We start from the raw sequence: 25,469 nt of genomic DNA on the forward strand, positions 1-25,469 counted from the left end.
TTTTTAAAAAAATTTTTTCTAATGTTTATTTTTGAGAAAGAGAGACAGAGACAGAACATGAGGAGGGCAGGGACAGAGAAAGGGAGATACAGCATCCGAAGCAGGTTCCAGGCTCTGAGCTGCCAGGACAGAGTCTGACACAGGGCTCAAACTCATCAGCCGCGAGATTATGACCGAGCCGAAGTCGGACGCTTAACCGACTGAACCACCCAGGTGCCCCAAAACGTTTTTCTTTTTTTAAAAGATGCCTTCATGTGGCTCTTGTGTGGAAAGTACTGTCCTCACCCAATACCCTCGCGCCACCAGAGGAAGTTAGGCCCCCGCCCTTCGCTCTCTGTCCTCTTCTCCTTTTTAGCCCCACCAATAAATCAGGCTGGAAGACACAACACAGCCAAGCAAAGAGCTGCCTTCCAGCAGGAAATACACTTCATTTTCTTGCCTTCTCTCCCCGTCCCCCCATCTAGAGGAGTTTCCTTTTTTACAGCCTATTTTAAAGAGCAGATCAATGTTTGGGCCAAGGGACAGATGTTCCTGGTGGCATCTCAGTTTCTCAGTGCCTCAGGGCTGCTGGCCGCCCCACCAGCTCTACACAATCGTGGCTGGCAGTCTGCAGGCCCACAGCGCGCAGACATTGGAGAATAGCTTGCCATTTGATACTTTCATGTGAAACCTCCCAATTTTTAAATGTGCGCAAACCGTTGTTTTGTTAACAGTTGTTAGGGACCAAGCACAGAGACCTGTGGGCGTCCAATAGCCCAAAAACACACGTCTGTGACTCTGCCGGGCCTATCACAACTGACCTCCCTTCCTCCACTCTGCTTCCCTTTCCAACACCTTATCCTGCCTCTAATCAAACATGCCAGTGACTCCCAGATTCTAGAACGAACATCATGTCACTGCAGGAATCTCTATGACCTCTTAGCACTCTATCCCTTGCACACTCTGTTCCAGCCGCACTGAGCCCCATTGTGCCCCCCCGCCCCCCCGCCCCCGAGTACACCAGGCGCATTCCCAGCAGCCGCAGTTCCCTCTGCATAGACCACTTTCCCAGTCAGAGCAACTCACCCCTCCTCCTGTTCTTCTCCATAAGGACTTCCCCAGCCACTCTCATTAAAATCACAACTCTCTCCTGCTGCTACGTTCTGCTTTGTTCTTCTCACATGCCACCGTACTATTTTGTTGTGGTCTCCCCCACTTGAATGGAAGCTCCCCACAGGTAGGGGTTTTGTGGTCTCTTCCGTGTACCCTTGAATAGAGCTGGGGACACGGTGCCCTCAGTAAATAAACACTAGCTGAATGAGTGAATGAACGCACCAGTGATGCTCAGGTCCGGTGCGGATCCCAGGCCGGAAGACCCCAAGTGTAAGGTCTCCACGGCATCTCATGGAGGCAGAATGCTTCTCCAGCCCGGCGGCCACGTGCCTCTGCCTCTGGTTTCACAGCTCGGACCAAGGAAAGCAAGAGGAAGCCAAGACCTTAGCACAGGCGGGCCTGGGGCCACAGGCCGCCTTACCTGATGGGGTAGTCGGCTGCGCTGAGGTTGATGAAGAAGTCCCAGGGCCAGTCGGTCATCTCCAGGAGGTCACGCATGCCCTGCAGGTACGTGGACAGGAGGCTGGCTCCTCCCCAGATGGTGGCCATCCGCCAGGGGGTGACGCGAACGTTGTCATACTGTCTGGCAAACTGGAGCACTTGCCGATGTAGGTAATTAGAGCGCTTTTCCCAGGAGAGAAAAGGGGACAATTCAGCAGCCCAGAAAACACACAGACATGCCCCTTGGCTTCTCTCTGTCCCTTCCCTTCTAGCTGACAGGGCTTCTGAATATACTGGACTTTGCCAAGTAACTGGTTCAGGCCTGCAGGGTCTTTCTATGTGGCTGTGTGAAACTTTATTATTTTTAAAAACTTGTTTTAGGTACTTGAAATGCAGATTCCCTGGCCCCACCTCTAAGCTGATGGTTCACTCTGTGTGGGCTGGTGCCTGGGATGCTGCATTTTAATACAAGACTGAGGCATGTGGTCTGAGAATAATGAGCTAACAAGTACGACCGTGTCTAAACCTGGTGTGTATGTTGAGGGATGGAACTTCTCCATGACCTTCCCAAAGTCCTGCTGTGATCAAGCATCCCGTTTTTCCTCCTCGACTACTGACATAATCGTGTCAGGTCAGGAGACCAACAGAAACCTCTACCTCAGGCTAAGTCGGCTGCGGGGTTTTTATAAATAAAGTTTTATTGGAACACAGCCGCACATACTCATTTATACATTTCTTATGGCTGCTTTTACGCTACATTGCAGAGCGGAGTTGGTGCAGCAGAGAGTGTAGAGCCCACATAGCCTAAAATATTTACCATCTGGCCCTTTCTGGAACATGTGTGCCCACCCCTGGGATAGCCCCGCTCACAAAGCGGCAGGCATTGTATCGGGCAGTGGAGCAGTGAGGAAAAAGAGGTAAGAAACACAACGTTTACAGATAAAGTCTAAAGTCACAACTGGGGACTTTGAAACACACACACACACACACACACACACACACACACTCTGTGCCTCTCTTTTTCTCTCTCCCCTAGACCAAATGCTACAAGGAGAGGCAGCTGATTAGACTATCAGACTTGCCTGAGAGGCAGGGCAGCTTGGAGACGGGCAGACAGACAGGCCAAGAAAGGCAGCAAGGGGTGGCAAGCGGGGGAGGAGTTCCTCACCTTGTCCACGTGGATGTAGTAGAAATGGTCTTTGTGGTAAATGGCCTTGAACATGCGCTGCAGCTGCCGAGAGGCCCGGCCGTGGACCACCAGGACGAAGGCGATTCTGACTGGGTTGGCCAGCATGTACTCCACCGAATCCTCGTCCCACTGAACGTTCTTGTTGGCTTTGCCTGGGGACAACCCAAGAGACCACAGAGGTGGGTGAGGCCCAGAGGTTCTTTGGTGAGAGACAGGGAGTTTCTCTAATGCTTCAATTGGGGACTATTTGAAAGGCATGGTCATCACATCGGGCCCTGACACCTAATCCAGCTTAACTAAGCTTGTCGTGGACACTTACAACGTCCTGGTACAAATGTGGGGGACCATGAGGTCCACAAAGGCAGGGTTCCAAACCCCAAGAAGCTTTAAAAAAGCTGATGGAGACCTAAGCACATGTATTAACCTATAGAACAAGGCGGGAGGAAATGAGAGGTGTAAGAGCTGTGTCTCTGAGCTGCAGGGGAAGGAGGAGGTATTTCTGAGCTGGAAAACACAAGATACACGAGCTGGCTTTGCCTGTCCAGCACCCACTCTTCCTTCTCCTCCTAACAGCACCCTTTTTTTGTAAAAATTGTGGTAAGAACAGAAAATATGGTATCTGCCCTCTTACACTTTTAAGATCACAGCTGAGTATTGTTGATTTTAAGCACAATGTCACACAGAACGTCTCTAGAACTAAGTCATCTCCCAAAATGAAAACTTTCTCATACAGGACGTTGGGGGGCATTGTCCCCCTCCTCCATCCTTAGTCTACATGGATGGGGAGGGTCTCCATTATCGATGACAGGGAAGGTCACAGAGCTTAAGGCCTGGCCAATCAGAACACTGTATCTCTCTGGCAATGAACAGTCCGTACGGTTCAGAGACGAATGTGTGACCCAAAGAAGCTAATTAGCCAAGAAGACAGAATTCCAGACTTTTGTTGCAACAAGTAGATTAGAGAGGCTCCCCTTCTGCAATATATAGAACTGCAAGACTCTAAGAGCCCATTTATCCCCACCTGGACAAAGATTTTTTTCTGAGAGAAAAGCCAACACAGAGGAGGCACTGCTGAGTCATGGGATCCTAAAGAGCCCGCCTGAGTTAGCTCTATCAGTCCTGCTGGAGGTCAGCCACCATCATCTCTTGGTTTTCTTTGAAAGCCCAGATGCTAGACCAGAAGCACCTGCATCTACGTGGTTCCATATGTCTTTTACCTTAGAAGAGCCTTAAAGATTCCTTTTCTCCTCCTTTCCCTTGCAAACACTCCAAGGGCAGGGCTTCAAGGAGGAACACAGCCTGCTGGGTTAGTTCATTACAATTTTGACTAGAGATCTTCTGCCTGACTGCCTTTGGCTCAAATTTGATTTCTTCTGGCTTCTAGGTTTAGGAGACCCAGAACGTTGCAGGTGTCCCAGGATGTCAGCTTGGAAAACAGAGAACCAGGAGCGGTTAGTCTGGAGCTCTGGAGACTGGGAGCCTGCCGCTGTCACTGGAAAGCTGAGCGACTGCCAAATGAACACGGCTCCTTCTATGCTGTTCCAGAAGACAGGATGAAATTAACATGGATGATGTCCAGATCACGTGGCCCAGCCTTTACGGCCTACATGACCTACCTCCTGAGGCCCTCTGCGCCCTGCGTGCCTTACCGTCTACCTTGCTACCTGGCCTTCTTTCTTTTCCTTGAGCCGTTTCATTTTTGCCTCAGGACCTTCTCACTGGCTATTCCTGTTACCTGGAACACCCTCTCCCTAGATCTTTGCATGGCTGTAGCTTGTCATTAGTTCACAGCTCAACAGAAGAACACCTGCCGCCACCAGCCACATCACTCTCTTTCACCTCACCGTATCTCAATTTCTGCATAGCATTTAATACCATCTGAAATTGTTTATCTGTTTACTTATTAATTGTTTGAACACTCCACTAGGACATAAGCTCCAGGAGATGAGAGGCTATTTCGGTGTTGTTTATCAATGAACACTCAATGCTATAACAGGATCTGGCACACATCTGGTTCTCGCTGGAAAAAAAAAAGCGATAGGAGGGTACATTTTGGTTTGGTCCATAATAATAACAATACGTTTCACTGAGGGCCGACCAGCCCTTGCCCTTCATTATTTCACTCAATCTTCTTAACAACCCCTGCACGATAGTGCTATTATCCCCATTTTGCAAGTGAGGAAACCGTAGCTTAGAGAGGCCAAGGGATTTGTTTATTCAAGGTCACAATGCTTTAATTATTCAGCTGAGATTCAAACCTGGATCCATTTCCAGAGCCTATGTCCTTAAACACTAATATATACTACGGTACCACACCTAGACTTTGGAAAAGTTTATAACAATTCCGCTTGAGTTGAGGAGAGGACAGGAAACACCAGAGGGGCTCCTGGGTGGCTCAGTCGGGTAAGCGTCAAGCTTTTCATTTTGGCTCAGGTCACGATCCCAGGGTCATGGGATCAAGCCCTGTGTTAGGCTCTGTGCTGACCATGGAGGCTGCTTAAAATTCTCTCTCTCCCTCTGCCCATTTTCCCTGTTCATGTACACTCTCTCTAAAAGAGAAAATAAAAAACAAAACAACCCCTACTCAATTCTGCTTTTTAATGAAATAGCCTGTAAATTAGTCATTGCAGCTAGGTAGACATGCATTCAAGGCCTAGCATAGGCTGACTCTCGATGGCCAATAAGATCCCACCTTTTCATCCATCCATCCATCCATCGAAATCCAACCACCCATCCAGCAAACCATTCGACAACCCATCCAGCACAGCACTCAACAGCTTATCATCCAGAAAACCAAGCATCCATTCATCCATGCACCCATCCATCCAGCATCCTCAAAGCAAATCACCCATGCCCCCACTCTTCCAACTATCAACTTGGTGATTCATGCCATATTAATTTAGCCTGTACCTCTTTGCCAAATACTGTGCTAGGTACCAGTAAAATAAAATTCAGGGAAAAAAATCCTTATCTTTGAGGGGCTCAGCCAGCTGGGGCAAACAGAAGACAACGGTCACTTGTTTTAGTATAGGAGTGTCTTCAGCTTGCCCTCGGAGTGGGGAAGGGGTGAGCAGTCTGCCTGCAGAGCTAGGGGGCACCTTAGGAAGTTCAGCTCAAAGCTTCTGAGCCCATCTTTTTAAGCACTCGTGGTGGATCCCAGCGTCTTTGGCTCCTTGGCTGTTCAGTCAGTAGCTGCGATCCTGGGGATAATTACCATCTTGGCTCTTGTTGCAGACAGACTGAGCAGCAACCAGAAAGGGTTATCCTAACCACCCTCTAATCTTCCCTCTGAACCAATCACAAATACTCTGGGCTTTCCCAGTGATTATATGAGAGGGGCATGCTTGGAGGAATCGTGTCCCTTTAGACACTCACGCAACTATCCATCCATCCACCCACCCACCCACCCAGCATCCTTAAACCCCTACATGCCAGCCCTGGACAACGCCTGAAGTGCTAAGACACGTAGGATGTGAGCCTGTTTTCACAAATGGATTATGAATGGACTAAGGAATGTGAGAATCCAAAGTAAAAAGATGATAACGTGTAAGAAAAGCTTATATTCTCCTTCCCATGACTGCAGCCTAAAGGCAACATACTGATTTTCACCATGCTGGTTGCGACCTGGCCTTTCCCTCCTTGGAGACTATTTAACAAACGGAGGAACGTTAGAAACAACGGCTACCTGTGCCCCTTTTTACCACCTGGACTTCATCGGGTGGTTTTTCAAAGGCCTAAAGGTGGCCCACGACACCGTATTTTCTAGGAAGTTCACTCTGCAGGGGCTCCTGCTGGTCCCCAGGTAACACTGCTCATCCCTACCCCAAGGTGTCTGGGTAACACTGATCTGGAGCTCCCCACACCTGCAGCTTCCTGGGCCTCTAGGATCAGCCGGTGGTCTCTGGCCGTGGATATCTCTTGCCATGCTGCTGAATGGGTGAATGAATGAATGGAAGGAAGGAAGGAATGCATCTGGACATGAGCTGCTGCTCCGGTCCAGAGGAGCTGATGTCACTTGAGGGCCTGCTACCCATCAGCCTGTGCCGGACCGGGTTTGTGGGAGAGTTACTTGGCTCTGGGGGAATGCAGAGGCAGCCCTGTGAGGCTCAGAGAATCAGCATGTTTCCCCAGGGTCACACACAAGCTCAAATCCAGTCTGCTACCTTTACCTGCCTCCAGGGCATCAGAGGGTAGAGAGACAGAGAGGGTTGGCATCAGACCCTGTGCAGATCTTTTTTCTTTTAATTAAAAAAAATGTTTTTAGTGTTTATTTTTGAGAGAGAGAGAGAGAGAGAGGCAGAGAGAGAGGGAGACAGAATCCAAAGCAGGCTCCAGGCTGTGAGCTGTCAGCACAGAGCCTGATGTGGGGCTCGAACCCACAAACTGAAAGATCATGACCCGAGCCAAAGGTGGATGCTTAACTGACTGAACCACCCAGGAGCCCCCATGTGCTGGTCTTTAGAGAGATCTGTGCACTGATGTTCAAGAAAACCTTTTGTAACTTTCTTTAGGATTTTAGAAAGAAGAAGATTCACGGACAGACAGACACAGATGTGAATGCTTCCCTTCTGAAGAAAAGGAACCGAGCCCCAGGGAAATCAGGCACTATCACTCCAGCAACAGAGCAGCTATCACTCCAAAGCCATCCCGGGTCAGACAGCTGGTGTGGGGAGCAACCAGGAGAAGAGGGAACAAAAAACCCCGGTTCCTCTGGAGTCCGGCTATTTTGGGGATAGGGGTGGGCAGGAAAGAACTGAAATACCTGAAGAAAGGAGACACACACACACACACACGGGAGGATGAAGACAGGGCTGAGGGGCAGAGAGACAGACAGAAATAGACAAAGACAGAGAGACAGAGGCAGAGAGGGAGCAGGGACACAGAGAGGCCACAATCCCATTGAGAGAAAAATGGAGGGAGAGCTGCAGGCAGAAAGACCGCCCCCTTCCTCCCACATATGGAGGGAGAAACACACACAGAAGCGCCGAGAAAGCCAGAGACCTACACAGGTATGAACGGAGACAAACCATGTAATCAGATACAGAGAGACAGGAAGAGACAAGGAAAGAGGGAGCCACGATGGAGAAGCCGGGTCCACCGAGCTTCCGCACCTATCGAGCATCCCTCAGAGCAAAGGCAAACGAACCCCCAGGACGTCAGAGTGCAAAAAGGCCCCAGGTCTGGCCTGCTGTCCCCTCACCTGGTGGCTCTGCCTCTCTCAGGGGCCCGGTGAAGGAGGCAGGAGCTGAGGCCCAGAGCCCCACCCAAAGCGGCAGGATGGCTGGCTCTGGAAACACACCCATAATGGCCCCCCATTCCGGCACGTAGTAGGACCTCGATGTGTTTCACTGAATAACCAGAGAGAGCACGAGTGAGTTTTGTGCCCACAAGGCGGCCGGGGGGGGGGTTCGGCTGAGGTTCACACGATGCCCTTTGCCAGCTGCCAGCCACCAGCTTCCCATTGTTGTCGCACGCCCCTGGCTCCTGTAATGACCTTTCCGGAAAGCAGCTCTGACACGGTGGGGGCTGGCGGGTGGGGGAGCTGGGGAGGACAAGAAGCCACACCGCAGACAGGGCGGAGACGGGCCCTGCGGTGGCCCCCTCCACACCTCGGCCACCACTGCGGGGACCGCGGTCCTGAAAAGTCTTCTATGCAGTACGTCTTCAACGGACTGTGGTGAGATTCCCAGCACGAGCCGGAAGTGGAGAAACCTTCTCTCCCATGCTGCTGGCGGGAGGTTGGGGGGCGGGGGATGGGAAGCTGCCACGGCTTGGCCAGCACTGATGTGGCCGCAAGAATTATAATTTGAAACATAGCCCTTGACCCAGTAACTCCGCCCCCAGGAATCTATCTTAATTAAGGTTAGGAGAAGGCAAGTGTGTAAGTCTCTACATATACAAGGTTCTTTTGTTCATTTATTCATTCACCTGGTGTCTTGAATGTGCCAGGCATAGTTCTTGTCATATTAGTGGACGCAAGAGAGTCCTTCCCTGAATGCTGCTTAGTCTAGCAGGATGGAAAGCCAATAAAAAAAGTAAGCAAATAGAAAATACAGTTGCAGATAGTGATAAAGGTTATGATAAAGAGAACAAAGGCGTGTTAAGGGAAGGGGTTTATTTAACCACGGTGGCCGGGGAAGGCTGATGTGGGGATATGCGAACAAACTCTGATTAAGATGAGGGAGTGAGCCATGTTATTATCAGGGATGAGGAGGATTGCTGGCAGCCAGTGTAGCAAGTGCAAAGGTCCTGGGGCCTTGACCTTAATAGTGTTTATAATGGTCCAAAACAGGAATCGCCTAAAAGGTCTTATTAATACATACTGATACAGACTGTTGTCTATAATTTATCAAGCAAAAGAGAAGTTCTAGCCTATAACCCCTAACGTTTTATAAGACATGCTCCCAAATATTAACAGAGGTTCATATGGTGACGTGACAGTTTTCCTCTCTTATTTATACTTTTCTGCATTACCTGCATTTGATAAAATGGATTACATTTATCATGAAACATAACAAAGGTGAGACCTAATCGATAATTCTAATACCAAACTGTTTACTGAGTGCTGCTACGTGTTAAGCAATTTCTATCCATGATTTTTTTTTTTCTTACTTCTACCCAAACCCCTATGAGGAGAGTCACTGTCCTTCCATTATATGACTGAGGAAGCTGGAGCTCAGACAAGTCCCACTTGGGACATGGCTGTGCTGGGGATGAAGCAAGTCTGTGACGCCAGAGCCCTATCGTTGCCACTACGCTCGATCAAACTGTCGCCATTACAAAAAGAGGGAAGGCTGCTTCTAGAAGAAGCATGTCAGCTAGCTCTCAGCTGCAGGACAGATAACGACATGTGGCCGGAGCTGTGTGTGTCTCCACAGACTAAGACCCAAATACTGCCCGGCTCCTAAAAAAAAAAAAAAAAAATCAACAAAAAAACCCCCCCGATGCATTTCACAATGTAATCAGGTTCCTGTGGCACAAGACAGGAAGTAAGTGGAAGGATCAGAGTGATTAGGGACAGCGGGAGAAGCTGACTTCAGACCAAAGTTAACAAGCCTTGTTTGCGGGGAAGAATATCAAACCTATTTTTGCGATGCAGGTGTGAAGGCCAAGCAAAGGGAATCACGGAGAGTCCTGCCGGTTTCTATCTGTGCTGCACTCGGCCTGTTGCCCTAACTCCGCGTTTCTCATCACGGTCATGGGTCAGACGAGGACTATGTGATGCTTAGGCTCCAGGGAGGTGGGGAAGATGAAGCGGCTTTTGCAAGGGTCGATGTGTTGGGCAAATATCGTGATGCTGGTAACAACCTTGCAGGAATACTGCCTGGGAAGAAGAAACAAGGTGCGGGGCCGAAGAGCATTGCCTCTGGTCAGGCAGACCTTGAACAAGTTACACAAGCTCTCCAAGCCCCAGCTTTCCCGTCTGTAAAACGGGCATGTGATAATCACAGCATCTGCATCACGTGAATGTTCGCGTCCGGTACCCGGCACTGCGCCTGTTGTGCAGTAAATGCTCAATAGACAAGAGCGTCCGCGTCGTCAGTGTGCACGTCATCATCTCTACTAGGGTGTTCATCCACAAGGATCAGCATCAAGCTTGGTTTAACTAATGGGCCCAGTTGCAGGCTCAACCCCGAAGCCTCTCAGGCTCCGAGAGCTGTGCACACGCAGCTTCCAAGCCAATGTCCACAGCCGGAGTCCTCTGCAGTGTGCACCTCACACCGCGATGAGTAAATGCGGCCAATGGGAGCGACTTATGGCCGCCATCCTTTCGCGGTGAATCCCACTACCAGGTAATGACAGTGTCCACCTGGAAACCAATGCTATATGTTCACTCTATCTCCATTAAAAAAATAGTAAAAATAAATACAACTTCCAGGACACTGCTAAAATAAAAAAAATCCCAAACCCAAACCAACCAAACAAAAACCAAATCCAAAAAAGCCACTTGATTAGAATAGTTGCTCCACCAACAAAGCCCTCAATGCTATTTATACTCTGAGAGGGCCTCTCGGGCCTGCGGCAAGAGAAGCAGCTTTCTGACTCGGTTCCAAATAAGAGGGTTGGTTGGGTCGGGAAGGGAGACACGCGGACACAAGGTTGTGCACACGTGGCACTCGGGTCAGGCACTCGGGATCCAAGATGGATCATGACCAGCTCCCTGCTGCCTGGGAGGCTGTGGGCTGCACTTCAGCACCGGTGGCCAGCTTTGTCACTTCCCGGTAGAGACTCTGGGAAGACAGAGTTCCTTTCTGATCCTCGGTTCTTCCTCTGTAAAATGGGATGGTTCCTCGTAGCTCTATTTTTTTATTTTTTGAGGAGCATCCGTACTGTTGTTCATTCCCATTGGGATGAACGTTGAGGGCGTGACGCTCGGGGAAAGAAGCCCGTCGTGGAAAGGCAAATACGGCATGATTGCCCGTGTGTGAGGTGGTGAGAGTGGTCAACTGCAGAGAATCAGAGAGTGGGCTGGTGGCTGCCAGAGGCTGGGGCGGGGGGATTACTAGCAACGAGCACAAAGTTTCAGGCCAGCGAGACGAACAGGCTCTAGGGTCCAGCTGCACAACATTGCACCTTGAGTGACCAGTGCTGGGCACTTGAAGATGTGTTGACAGGATAGATCTCATGTTAAGTGTTCTTACCACAATAGGATAAAGCATGTACACGAAAAATAAAGAGGGATGAGCAATCTGTCCCCGACCCCACGGAGTTGTGCGGTGATTTGTGACTGCGGATGGTACACGGCTTCCAACTGGCGGCAGGCTCACCGCACAGAGGCAGGATTCACATCGCTCGGGGGACAGCCCCTGACGGTGGTAGATTCTTTGTCAGACCTGGGTGGGGGTGCCTTTCCCCACTGGGAGACTTCAATGCGGAATTCTGGTGACCAGTACTTGGGAGATGCCCAGTGCCCAGAAAGAAGTCCTGCTCTCAGTGTGCCTAGAAAGCTGGCCGGGGTGTGAGGGCAAGTGCACCAAAGGCCCCAAGTCTGGGTCCCAATCCTGCTTCTGCTGTGATCCAGCCATGGGACCCTGGGCACGTCACTTCCCTTCCTTGACCCCTCTAACCCTTACAAAACAGTAATGATATGTCTAGGTAGACTGACCACTTACTATGTCCTAAGCACTATCCACGCATGGCGTCATTCTCCCAAGGTCTAAGGAAGCAGGTACCAAGGGGCGCCTGGGTGGCTCAGTCAGTTAAGCGTCTGACTTCGACTCAGGTCATAATCTATGGTTCGTGGGTTCGAGGCCCGCGTCAGGCTCTGTGCTGACAGCTCAGAGCCTGGAGCCTGCTTCGGATTCTGTGTCTGCCTCTCCCTCTCTGCCCCTCGTCTGCCTGTTCGTGCTTGGTCTCTCAAAAATAAACATTACAAAAAATTTTTTTTTAATTTTTGATAACCCCATCTTACCATGAAGGATTCTGAGGCCAAGGGGGCACTAACTGATGACAAGTCACCTTCTCTGTCGAGTGCCAGGACAAAGACAAACGCTCAGGCCTGCCGGGCTCCAAAACCTGTGTGTCAGTCTGCCAGATGAGGGAGACGAAATTTCCATAGTCTGGGATCCTACCCTTACGGAATTAGCACCAGTGCATAGAAAGCTTCCTTCTCTGAAAGTGGGGTTGGCTTCCCTGAGCTGACCTCCTGTCCCTTTCCTGCCTTTCTTCTTTCTTTCCTTTCCTTTCTCCTTCCCTCCCCTTCCCTTCCTTCTTCTCTCTTGCCCTCCCTCCTCTTGTCTCTCTTCAGCTTTATGGAGGTATAAGTGACATAAAATTTTGAAATACATAAAGTGTACATTGTAGTTCTTTGATATACACTGTAAATGGGTCCCCCATCCATCTAGTTAATTAACACATCCATCACCTCACATATTTATTATCTTCTGTGTGAGTGTGTGTGTGTGTGTGTGTGTGTGTGTGTGTGTGTGAACATTTAAGGTCTACTCTCAGCAAATTTCAATTATACAATACGGTGTTATCAACTACAGCCACCATGTTTTACATCAGCCCCGCAGAGCTCATTCATCTTAAAACTCAAAGTTTTCACCCTTGCACCCACCTTTCCCTATTTCCCCCATCCCTCAGACCCTGCAGCCACGTTTCTACTATTTCTAGGAACTTGGCCTTTTCCTTTCCTTTCTTTTCCCTCCGTCCCTCCCTTCCTTCCTAGTTTCCACATGTCAGTGATACCAGGCAGTATCTGTCTTTCTCTGTCTAGCTTATCCCACTTAGCATGATGCCCTCGAGGTCCATCCATGCCATCCCCCACCGCAGGATTCCCTTCTCTGTCATGGTCGCATGACAGAACGCTGCATAGAGACACCATGTCAGTTCGGTTTTTGATAGCTATCAGTTCCCCACAGGCCACGGCCAGGTTTCACCTTTCCTAGGACGCCATCACCACCCTTCTGCCCTGGCCCAGCACAGAGTGGAACCCAGCATGGAGTTCTCAGTGAATGAATGATTTCTGTCTGGTGGATTAAACCTGGCAGTTTCGCCCAGGTTTTGGGGCCGGGAGGCCGAAGTGGAGGATGCAGGCCTGTCTCCACTCATCGGGTGAACTGGCCGAGCGCTGGGTCTCCACTTTTCCTTGAGGCTTTTGGCAGCTTGGGGACCCTTGCTGAGCAACCAGGAAAATGCCCAGCTGCCCTCCAGCATGGGAGCTAATTCAATGCCATCAAATTACCACCAGTCGGACTTAGGGAGAATGAGGGGAGAGGGTCTCACAAGGGGACCATGGAGTCGGGAGGGGGGAGCTGGGAGAACGCCACTCCAAGGGTAAAGGTGGCCAGGCCAGCATCCTTCAGGGCTCAGGAGCAATGAACCTTTTTCGGCAAAGCCATCCTTGACCCTGCCCCTGTCCCTTCTTTTGAGTCCCCTAAAGGCCCTCCAAGCATCCTGAACTTCCTTTTGGGTCAAACTGTGCCCAAATGTGCATAACGTTTACCATCTTAACCATTCGTAAGCATACCATTCAGGAGTGTTAAGCCCATCCATTCTGTCGTGCAATTGTCACCAGCACTTTCCATCTTGCACATCTGGAATCCTCATTAAACCACAGCTCCTATTCTCTCTTCCCCCCAAGCCCCAGGCGACCACCACTCTCTCTGTCTCCATGAATATGACCACTCCAGGAGATTTCGCCGAAGTGGAATCATAGAATAGGTGCTCTTTTGGGTCTGGTTTCTAGCCTAATGTGCCTAGAGGTCATACATGCTGTAGCGGATGGCAGGATTTCCTTTACTTCTCAAGTTGAGTCATCTTCCATTGTTAAGGACAGACCACATTCTGGTTTATCCTCTCATGGGCAGGTGAATAGCTGGTGTGCCTCCACCTTTTGGTTCTTGCGAGTAACGCTGCTGTGGAAATGGGTGTTGAGAGGCCTCTGAGACCTGCCTTCAGTTCTTTTGGGTCTACCCCCAGAAGCGGAATCGATGGATCACACGGACCGGCATCTTTGGCAAGCGAAGGGAGTACCGGACAGTGCTGAATGCCACTGAATGCCCTTGCGTGGTTCCTGCCTCTTTATGGCAAGCAATAGCAAGATTTCCACTTACGGCAGTGATGCAAAATTACTCTGAAAATAAAACTGACTTAAGTAAAAATGAGAGTGAGTCTCCTGCCATGAAAACATTATGAGAATAATAGGGCAGGTGGAATGTGGATATGGGAAAATGGTGAAGAGGGCTGAGGGGTGAAGGAAGCTTCAGGAATATTAATTAGGCTCCACAGGCCTGCTTCCCCACCTGGGACGTGCTGAGTTTGTTAAACAAATGAGGGGAGGTGAAGACCAGCTACAGGCTGATGCCCGAGCAGCCCCATCCATACTTCACAGAAGGACTCGCAGGTCCTTCCTACACTCCTGGCCTTCCCAGCGGCTTCAGGGAACCAGGTTTTGTTCAGGACTTTTCTAGGGGAGGCTCTGAGGGACCATCTTCCCGCTAGGGAGACAGAGCCATGGCTGTGCTGACAAACACCATCCTTTCGATTTTCACTCCAATTTGTGGGGCACTTAACATTCATGAGGTTCTTTTACAGGCTTCTACCTCTCATAGAAATGCAGCGCATGGAAATTATCCCCATTCGTGGATAATTGTCCTGAGATCAGAGAGGAGAAGGAGCTTGCTCAAGGTCACAGAGCCAGGAGGTGGAAAAGAGATTAGGGTACAAGTGGATCTGACTTCAAATACCATGTTCCACGTGCAGACTTTGCCTGGCAAGAACCTCAGCATTCCCAGCTTTGCTCAGGATCCCACGGGGCCCAAAGGGGTTTCTCAACCTTGGCACAACTGACACTTGGGGCCAGATCCTCGGTTGTGGGAGGTGAGGGTCATCCTGTGCACTGTAGGATGCACATCTTTGTCACATCTTTGGTCTGTACCCACTCGATGCCAGTAGCACCTTCCCCAAACGTCTCCATTCATTGACAAATGTCCCCTGGGAAAATGGACACCATCGCTCTCCATGGAAAAGTACTGCTGTGGAACGGAAGGTCTTAAAATGTGGTCTTTGATCATCAGCATCAGCAATACCTGAGAACCTACTGGAAATGCAAATTTCAGTCCACCCAGAGCTTCCAACTCTGAAACTCTGGGCATGGGGCCCAGCACCTCTGCATTTTATTTGACAAGCCTTCCAGGTGATTCTGGTGCAAGCTAACATTTGAAAAATCACTAGCCTAGGCTAGTGATTCTTTTTTTTTTTTTTTTTTGAGTCTGTCTATTTTGAGAGAGAGAGATTGCATGAGCGAGTGGGGGAGGGACAGAGAGAGGTAGAGAGAAAATCCCAAGCAGGCACAGTAGGCTAGTGATTTTTAACCCTGGCTGCACATTAGAATCACCTGAGCATCTTAAAAAGCAAACCAAAACAAACTAAATCCATGCTTTGGCTCCACCCCAAGAAATTCTAATTTAATAACTTTGGTGGGTGACAGTGGTGGCAATTTTTTAAAGCTCCCAGGGGGTCCAATGTGCAGTCAGGGTTGAGAACCACCTTTTGGATACCTTCTTTTCTTTTCAACCACCTTTACAAAACCACGTGTCTCAAGGTGTAGCTTTACACCCAGATACATCTCCAGACTCCTCCTCAAATCCCCATGGCCTCCTGCTCCGCCAGAGACTGAAGCCTAGCTTACTGTTATTTTTCCTCCCACTCTGAGAAAATGCCTCCCTCCACCCCCGACCAAGCACTCAGGAAATGTTCCTGCTCACTGATTTTTTTTTCCCCTCCATTCAAGTCTGGAGTTATTAAACCACAGCCCATGGCTGAACCGTCTTATTGATTTTATTGTCGAGAGCCCAGGGATATTCTAATGATGTACTGCTCAATAAATGGAAACTGGTGGGATAGATATTGATGGCGTATGGTACATTTCGCCGCAATTCACTGGGTCCCAGTCACTTTGCCTGTTACACATCATCTGTGAAAATGCTGCTCTCGGTCCTGCAAGCTCGTGTCCATCCTGCTGATGTTACTTTTCCCTGGCATCCGGATGAAAGGGCCATTATGATAACAGCTACTGCTGTGTGCCAGGCCCCAGGCTGAGTGTTTCTCAACAGACATTATTTCATTTACTTCTTACAGCAGAACGTTGTGGGGAGATACCCTGCTTAGTCCTATTTTACGGATAAGGAAGTTGAGGCTCAGACCGGATGCTTGACCTGGCTAGCTCATAAGGTGCAAAACCAGCATTCAAATCTCTGTCAGCCACTAAAACGAGGACTTAAAAATTTTTTTTTATGTTTATTTATTTTTGAGACAGAGAGATAGACAGAGAACAGGGGAGGGGCAGAGAGAGAGGGAGACACAGATCTGAAGCAGGCTCCAGGCTCTGAGCTGTCAGCACAAAGCCCAATGCAGGGCTCTAACTCATGGACGGTGAGATCATGACCTGGGCTGAAGTCGGACACTTAACCGACCGAGCCACCCAGGCGCCCCTAAAATGAGGGTTTTTAACCTCTACTATGGTATCAAGGTTTGTGTCCCCAACTCCCAAACGCCTGTGTTGAAAACCTAATGCCCCAGGTGATGGTATTAGGAGGTGGGGCCTTTGGGAGGTGATTAGGTAAGTCATTAGGGCAGAGTCCTCACAAATGCGATGGGGCCTGTGCCCAAATAATAGAAATCTCAGGGGGCTCCCTCGCCCTTCTGCCAAGCGAGGACATAAAGGGAGGACAGCTGTGTAGGAAGTAGGTCCTCACCATATACCGGATCTACGGGCACCCTCTATCTTAGACTTCTCAGCCTCCAGAAGTATAAACAATGAATTTCTGTTCTTTTTTTTTTTCAACGTTTATTTATTTTTGGGACAGAGAGAGACAGAGCATGAACGGGGGAGGGGCAGAGAGAGAGGGAGACACAGAATCGGAAACAGGCTCCAGGCTCTGAGCCATCAGCCCAGAGCCTGACGCGGGGCTCGAACTCCCGGACCACGAGATCGTGACCTGGCTGAAGTCGGACGCTTAACCGACTGCGCCACCCAGGTGCCCCCAATTTCTGTTCTTTATAAGCCACTTACTCTGTGGTACTTTCTTAAAGCACAAAGGACCAAGACAACCCCTAAGCTAAACTGTACGAGGAAACTAACAGCTTCCAACTGTACTTGAGCAACCTTTCAGACGGTTTCAGTACCAATGAATAGGTCACCCATTCTCCCCTTCTTAAGTAGGGATTCTCAACAGAAACTACCGGCATTCGAGGAGAGACGACTTCTCCCTTGGGTAGGGTTGTCTCATGCACTCAAGGACATTTAACATCGTCCCACCCAATGCCCCGTCCCCTCAGCATTTCCCAACGTCCCATAGAGGGATCAGTATGACTGTGGCTTGAGAACCTCTCACCCCATGGGGAGGCAGGAGATTCTTGGCCACGATGGCCTACTTCCTTCTTGCCAACACGGACAGTCACTCTGGAAAGGCGGGATGGCCAAGTGGAAAGAAGTTTGGCTCTGAAATCCATGAGATCTGGGTTCAAACCTTAGCTCTTCACCCGCTGTGACTCTGTGAGGTTGGGCAAGTTCTATCACCTAACGCTCTAGCTCCTCATCAGTAAAATGAGTGGGGGAGTGCCTGGGTGGCTCAGTCGATTAAGCGTCTGACTTTGGCTCAGGTCATGATCTCACAGTTTGTGGGTTCAAGCCCCACATCAGGCTCTGTGCTGATAGCTTAGAGCCTGGAGCCCGCTTCAGATTCTGTGTCTCCCTCTCTCTCTGACCCTCTCCCACTCACACTCTAGGTCTCTCTCTCAAAAAAAAAAAAAAAAAAAAACATTAAAGAAAAAAAACAAAAACGAGGGCAAATACTGACTCCTGCCTTGTAGGGAGGAATCTCAGGAGTCACTCAGGGAAGTGCACACTAGGGAGCAGGGGCTCTGAACCTGGGGCAATTTTGTCCCTCCAGTCACCTGTCTTCTTCTCTGTGCTTGCCTCAAATTCCTGATCTGCAGTCTCCATTGGAATAAAAAAGTGCAGTGTTCTACATGGGGTGGTTTGATACTCAGCAACCGTAACCAGGAGCAGTTATGGGAGCAGGTAACAGAGCGACGCCTGTGCCACAGAGAGCCTTGGCTCAGGAGCGGAAGACCCTCCCGAAGAGAAGACCGGCAATGAACACCTGAATATTCCCCAGACCGTTTCCACCACAGGAAGAAAACTGAATGGTGGCCCTATTACTATCACCTTAAATCATGACACTCAAGGGGCTGCATTCAAGTTCTTGCTTCTCCTTTCCAATTTTATTTCCCACCGTGCTCGCCCAGCGACCCTTTCCATGAGGCTGCAACCTAGTTGAATGTCATCGAACCCCTGCTTCTGCTCCTCACCGTGCTGGGCTGCCCTTCCCTTTTCCTCAGACACCAGCTCGCCATATGAACTGAATCGTGTCCCCAACCCAAATTCGTACGTCAAAGCCCTAACCCTCAGGTGACCGCATTGGAGATGGACGTTGAAGGGGGGGGTGGTGATTAAGTGGGGTCATTGGGGCAGAACCCTGGTCATACGGGATCAGAGCCCTTGTGAGAAGAGACAGGAAAGAGCTTGTATTCTGTCCGCCATGTGAAGATGCGGCAAGAACTAGTCATCTGCAAGTCAGGAACACGGCTCTCACCAGAACCCGACCAGCTGGCACCCCAGTCTTGGACTTCTGGCCTCCAGAAGCATGAGAAAATAACTTTCTGGTGTTGAAGGTGCCCAGAGCTGCTCAGTACACTACTCGAGGAGGGCAGGGGATGCATTTCTTGGGCTAAGATCTAAGATCTCCAGGTAGAGTGAGGAGTTAGTTAACTAAGTAAACAGGAAGGGGACAGTGTCCCCATGTAGAGGGATCAGCACGTGACAAGGCCTGTGAGGAAAGACAGTGCAGTAAATGACAGGACAGGGAGGAGGGCCAGGGTGGCTGCAACACCGAGGCCCAGCTAAAGCACGTGGTGAGACTGGCATGAAGAGACATCATCACACAGGGTCCTGGGCACCATCTTAGGGACTGCAGTGCAAGAGAGTGACAAGCCACAGGCTTGTTATGGATGGTGGGGCGGTGGGGGGGGGGGGCGCACTGCAGGCAGGACCCATTTTGCGGTTCGCAGATGGGATGGTGCTCGGTGCACGGCTGCCTGATGCAGAGAGGAGGGGGAGTGGGGCCAAGACCCACGCGCTGCGGTCTGAGGTTTGGGGTGTCGAGAACGCTGCTTCATCCGTGCTCCCTGCCTTTTTGACCCTGAGGTTACCATTTCCCAAGTTCTCCTGTGAGCCTTCCTGTCGCTTGACATTTTCATCTCTGTCCTTCTCTCCTCTACTGAAGGCACTCGCGGGCTCAATAAATACTGCTGTGGAAAAACGCAGAGACTCATCTATTTTTATTACAAATGGAGCCACTGGAAGAGGGAACAGCTCTTATTTACTTCTCAGGGTAAGGGTTTTGACAACAGGTTTATTTTCTCCAACTCACCAAGGACTGGAAGAGTAACACTCTCAAGTAACAGTACATTAATTAATGCCGAATTGGTTGGAATTTTCCTAATAAAAATCCTCCTAGTAATCACATTATGGGCCATTAACGCTGTCTCCTGACCATAAACCATAAATATGTTCTGCAGGTGCCTTCTTTTTAAAATGGGACATTCCCCCAAATTGTTGCCCATTTGTCACGTTAATGCTGTCACATCACACAGTGCGGACAGGGGTAAACACACAGGCTCGTGTTGGTGCACGGGTCACTCGGCCAAGCTTGTTCATGGGTCGCTTCGTTTAGACCCTGCAGCGAACTTACAAGGGAAGCGCCACCACCACCCCCATTTTACAGATGGGGAAACTGAGGCACAGAGGGAGTGGGTCAACTGCTTGGGGCCAAACAGCTAGGGAGTTACGGGCCAGGATGTGGATACAGGCAGCCTGAATACAGAATACTCTGCCATCCTGCCTTCTGAGAAACAAGCACTGGGTGGATCCAGAAGCATAGCCAACCTCTTGGCCAACCAACCCACAGCTAATGGTTTCTCCTTTTCTTTTCTTTTTTCTTTCTTTCAACATTTATTTTCAGAGAGATGGAGAGAGAGAATCCCAAGCAGGCTCTGTGTTGCCAACACAGAGCCCAGTGTGGGGCTTGAACTAACAAACCACAACATCATGACCTGGGGCGAAACCAAGAGTCGGACGCTCAACCGACTGAGCCACCCGGGCACCCCGCCAGTTCATTTCAACAGTAAGGCAAGCAACTGTCAACCCAGCACAGCATTAGGCTTTGCTCCTAGAGGGCAGGAATTACGCCTTCTTTACTTGTGCCTCTCCAAGGCCTAACCAGATGCCTGGGGACAAAGCCAGGAGCACCTGAGACACACTGAATACATTTCTGTTGAAAGAAGACACAGCTAGTGAAACACACGGATCAGGGACGCCTGAGTGGCTCAGTCAGTGAAGCGTCCGATTCTTGATTTCAGTTCAGGTCACGATCTCATGATTTGAGAGTCTGAGCCACCACATAGGGCTCTGTGCTGACTGTAGAGCCTGCTTGGGATTCTCTGTCTCTCTCTCTCTCTGTCCTTTCCCTACTCATAACTCTCTCTCTCTCTCAAAAAAAAAATTACATACATACACACACACACACACACAAATACACACACACACACACATATGTATAATGGGGTTCCTGGGTGGCTCAGTTGGTTAAGCATCTGACTTTGGCTCAGGTCATGATCTCACGGTTCATGGGTTCGAGACCCACGTTGGGCTCTGTGCTGACAGCTTGGAGTCTGGAGCCTGCTTTGGACTCTTTCTCTCTCTCTGCCCCTCCTCTGCTCACGCTCTCTCTCTCTCAAAAATAAATACGAAAAGAATTTTAAAAAATTAAAAAAACCCACCACCATGTACTAGAGAGCTCATGGCAGTGGGGAACAGGGAGCCCCCCAAGTGCACTTGGGATCTCAATAGATCCATTTCCCTGCAAGGGTGAGTGACACCTGGGTGTGAGGCCATGCTCAGGAGCTGCACCTCGCTAGGGTTCGAGGAAGGAGCTCGTGTTTAACCCTGTCTAGAGTCATTCCTTTGCCTGGTCTGGGTGTTTCTTTGATTTCTTTGCAGATAATACATACTCACTGTTAGACAATTCAAGCATGCAGAGCAACATAAAGGGAGAAACCCCTCGCACATGAAAGCATCTAGAGATCACTACTGTTTACACGTTGGTGAAGATTTTCCAAGTATTTCTACGCACCCACACTACATATAATCATATACATCCTGCTCTGTCGTACGCATTCTAGTTTCAATATACCCTTGACATCTCTTCTGTGTCAACGAATACAGATATTCTTCCTTCCTTCCTTCCTTCCTTCCTTCCTTCCTTCCTTCCTTCCTTCCTTCCTCTACTTTCACAAATATTCAATGAATGTCTACTAGGATCAGTTACCCTGCCAGGTGCCAGGGATGCATAGAAGAACAAAACACATATTGAATTTATCTTCAAGGAGCTTATACTTAACTGGGGTGGGGGCGGGGGGGGGGGTAGGGTGGAAAGGAGAGACAAACCTATTTTACAAAAGGTGTTGAATTCAATGAAGGAAATGCTTAATGCAAAGGAGGGAGGAGATGGGGCCAGGGGATCAAAGGCCAACCCGGTCTTTATACTTTTCTGAAGACGCAACAGTGAAGCCAACATCTTAAACATGAAGAAGAGGGAGCCAGGTAAAGAGGCTGTCATTCCAGGCAAAGGGAAGGCCATGTATCAAGGTCTTAAGAGGTAAAAAATATTACTATGAAGGATGAAAAAAACAGGGAGAAGGACTTCTGGGTTTTTTTGTTGTTGTTTGTCTTTTTACTTTACGTTTCCTTATTTTTCAAATTTCTCTAGTGGAATGACAAAAACATATTGAATACACGATGAAGGGCCATTCAGTTCTTTCTTGAATGCCTCCAAAGATGGGAACCTAAGTGCTTTAAGAAGCAGCCAGCCATACTTGTGGTCAGTGTTGATCAATAGCTGTTTTCTTTCAAAATACGCCCACCAGAAGGTTTTCTCTGTAGGTCGTAATTCTGCCTTTGAAGATTAGCACCACCGCTTCTGCTGTGGAGCAGCCTCTCCAGTATATGAAAATTGTTATTATACAATCACTCCACCCCATACCACCCTCCAAGCCCATGCCAAACGTGCTCCCCAGCTCATTTCGGTTTGCTCCTGCTACACTGAGGACACCTGTTCTGTTTGTCATTCTCCTTCCTGAGAGTGACTAAGAGCTATCAGCCTATGGTTAAACAGCGCTCTTGATTAGGACCCTGCACTAGCATACCCTACGATCACCATAGAAAAAAAGTTAAGCCTCCTGGGCATGCGACAGCACGGATTCATTCATTCGTTAAGTAATTGTGAGTGTCTGATGGCACTACACCCTGGGGGGAACAGCACTTAATAGAACAGATATACCACTTATTTGGGGAATAATTATCAAATACTTGCTGCTGGGGTAGCCGGCACTGGACCAGACGGACACACTTCCTCTCCCACTGAGTCTCTAACATGAGCATGGAATGGGATGAATGCTGGGTCTTGCCTTTCACCATATATAGCTTCGCGGTGGGGATAACCACCCTCTGCCATGGTATCTGTACGAATCAGGTCTCCCAACGTGCTGGTTTAGAGTTCTCGTTCCTGTGAACCTTCCGCCCCTCCTTGATTAGCCTGGAAGACCAAGGACACCTCGATTTCTCAACCATGGCTCAGAAGCTGCATCTAAGTTAGGGGGCTTCTGAGAATACCCTCTCCTAAACAAGAACTCCTATAAATGAAGTGGCATAAAAAACTCATCTTAAACATGCCCTAGACATCGGACAAGAGAGCTCCAGGGCAAAGGGCAGTCGGAGCTTTCGAGACAGGATGGGGTTAAGATAAGCCTTTGAGGAGAGGGGACCCACGCTATTACAGCTTTCGAAGGCCACCGACAGTGACAACAATTTAAATTAAATTAAATTCAGTCAGCTCCAAAAGGAAACACGTGTAATGTTAATTTCATGGGTGTACCAATGTGTAAACCTAACAGATGATACTTAAATGAGAGAGGCAGAGAAATGACATTTGGTTAAATAATGCATCAGTGGGTAGAATTTGTTGAAACTGCCATTTGGAAAAAAACAAAAAAAAAAAAAAAAAAAAACACAAGCGTAACTCAAAATTGAGCAAGCTGTCACCCGGGCCAGGTCACCCACGCGTACTCGGTGCACTGTGCTCGAGAGGAGAAGGGGCAGTAGGGCATGGACGAATTTAGGGGACTCGGGCCAGTGAGCCCTGCTGATTTTCGATGCCCTCCTGTGTGCCTGGGCAGACACGACCATCTGCTTGTCTTTCCGAACAAGTGAAACCTCACCCTGGGCAGGAAATGTGCCTGCTTGTTTATTTCCTTTTATTTCTTAAAAGCAACGGATGACTCAAGATTTAAGGCCTGAGAAAATGGGCAAAGATGGCTTTCCTTTTTATTCCTGCGTCCTGGCACACAGTAGGCAGTCAGGCATTTAATGGGAACTACTTGAGGGGCCCCTGGGTGGCTCGGCTGGTTAAGCGTCCGACTTCCGCGCAGGTCATGATCTCACGGTTGGTGAGTTCGAGGCCCGCGTTGGGCTCACTGCTGTCAGAACAGATCCCACTTCAGATCCTCTCTCTCCCTCTCTCTCTGCTCCTCCCCTGCTCATGCTCGCTCTCAAAAACAAACATTAAAAAACGTGGGATTCACGAATAACATGGACATTCCTTCTGCAGTGTCTTCCAGTATACCCTCATGTTAGACTCCATCATGACTCTAACGCTGTCGGCAACCATCACCTCCAATCCACATTCCTCTGACTGAGTGGTCTGGAGGTCCCTGTCCTTGTCCACTTGCTGTCATTCCTTTTCAATATCAACAGAAACTAGTCCTTTGGTCAATAAAGCTATGGGAACCCATCGATTGGAAAGAAATGGGACTTTGCTAAAGATGCTGATCCGAGAAACAATGTGTCTACTGAGCCTGGCAGAAACCTAACATTCATAAAGGCTAACGTTTGGTTGAGCGCTTACGACATGCCAGGCACTGAGTCAAGTGTGTCTCTGGGTTTTTTTCTGTTGGTTCTGTTGCAGTGTTTTTCATTCCATTCTCATAAAACACGGGGAGGCAGGAGCCATCACCAACCTCATCTTACAGAGGAGACTGACAGAGGTCAGGCAAGATGATCGAGATCACACAGCTGGTGGCCAAGCTGGGCTGTGAACCGCGGCTCATGTGATTTCAGAGCTCCTACCCTGTTCTGCCTTAAACGCATCACGAGCCTGTATCAGATGACAGATGAAGAAGGGAAGGGAAGGTGACTGCTTCTCATGGGAAGCCTCAGCACCGGGACCTGTGTGACCCAGGGCCATGCAAGGCTCTGCAGCCCTAACATCTCCTCGTCACATTGCTGGCTGGTGCCAACGAGGGTTCATTTCTCCCTGTTGAGCTGCTGTCCTCTGACAGGTCACTTGAGGACCCAAGCTGTTTCTACTTCACCCCCCCCAAGTCTTCTGACACCAAGCACACAGAGGAGAAGGGGACCAGTGTGAAGAATTCATACCCACGCGTAACTGCCTCAGCCAGGAAGTGAACCATCACTCCCAGTAATAGGGAGACCCGGTCACAGGACCTCGCCCAGAAGCGTAGGAGTGGATGACAGAGAAGGGAACATGGGTCCCTGAGGAACATTCAGTTTATGACACAGAAACATAGTGAGTAACGCTCTAATGAACCCAGAGGCAATTTGGGCCCCCAGGGAGCATTTAGCAACGTCTGAAGACGTTCTCGGTTATCACGACTGGGTGAGAAGGTGCTACTCATATGCAGGGGACAGAGGCCAGGGATGCTGCCTCACATCCCAGGGTGCGCAGGGCAGCCCCACCCCCAGCACGGGGTTCCTCTGATTCCCAATGTCAAGTGTCGGAGTGGAGGAACTGCTTGGAGCCAAGGATTCTCAAGAAGGTACCATTAAACACGCAGGTCCCTAGGGGGCGCCTGAGTGGCTCAGTCGGTTAAGCGTCTGACTCTTGGTTTCAGCTCAGGTCAGGATCTCACAGTTCTGTGAGTTCAAGCCCCGCGTGGGGCTCTGTCCTGACAGCGTGGAGCCTGCTTGGGACTCTTGCTCTCTGCCCCTCCCCTACTTGCTCTTTGTTTCTCTCAAAATAAATGCATTAGGAAAAAATGCAGCTCCTGGAGCTCCTGTGGTGATTGTGATGGCCACTATTTGCGGCCACACCCGGGGAAACCT

General features: G+C 49.6%; 1 protein-coding gene across 1 annotated transcript in view; it reads right to left on the minus strand.

The window, feature by feature from the left end:
- The window catches only part of XYLT1 (xylosyltransferase 1), a 309,644-nt gene that overhangs the window by 80,435 nt on the left and 203,740 nt on the right, over positions 1 to 25,469 (minus strand). Inside the window, exons 4-5 of the mRNA XM_043560440.1 lie at positions 2,702 to 2,874; positions 1,514 to 1,716 (exon numbers count right to left, since the gene is read on the minus strand). Coding sequence (XP_043416375.1) covers positions 1,514 to 1,716; positions 2,702 to 2,874 — 376 coding nt within the window. The remainder of the gene's footprint in view (positions 1 to 1,513; positions 1,717 to 2,701; positions 2,875 to 25,469) is intronic.

Source organism: Prionailurus bengalensis, chromosome E3 (genome assembly GCF_016509475.1).
Source record: "Prionailurus bengalensis isolate Pbe53 chromosome E3, Fcat_Pben_1.1_paternal_pri, whole genome shotgun sequence".
Taxonomy (NCBI): domain Eukaryota; kingdom Metazoa; phylum Chordata; class Mammalia; order Carnivora; family Felidae; genus Prionailurus; species Prionailurus bengalensis.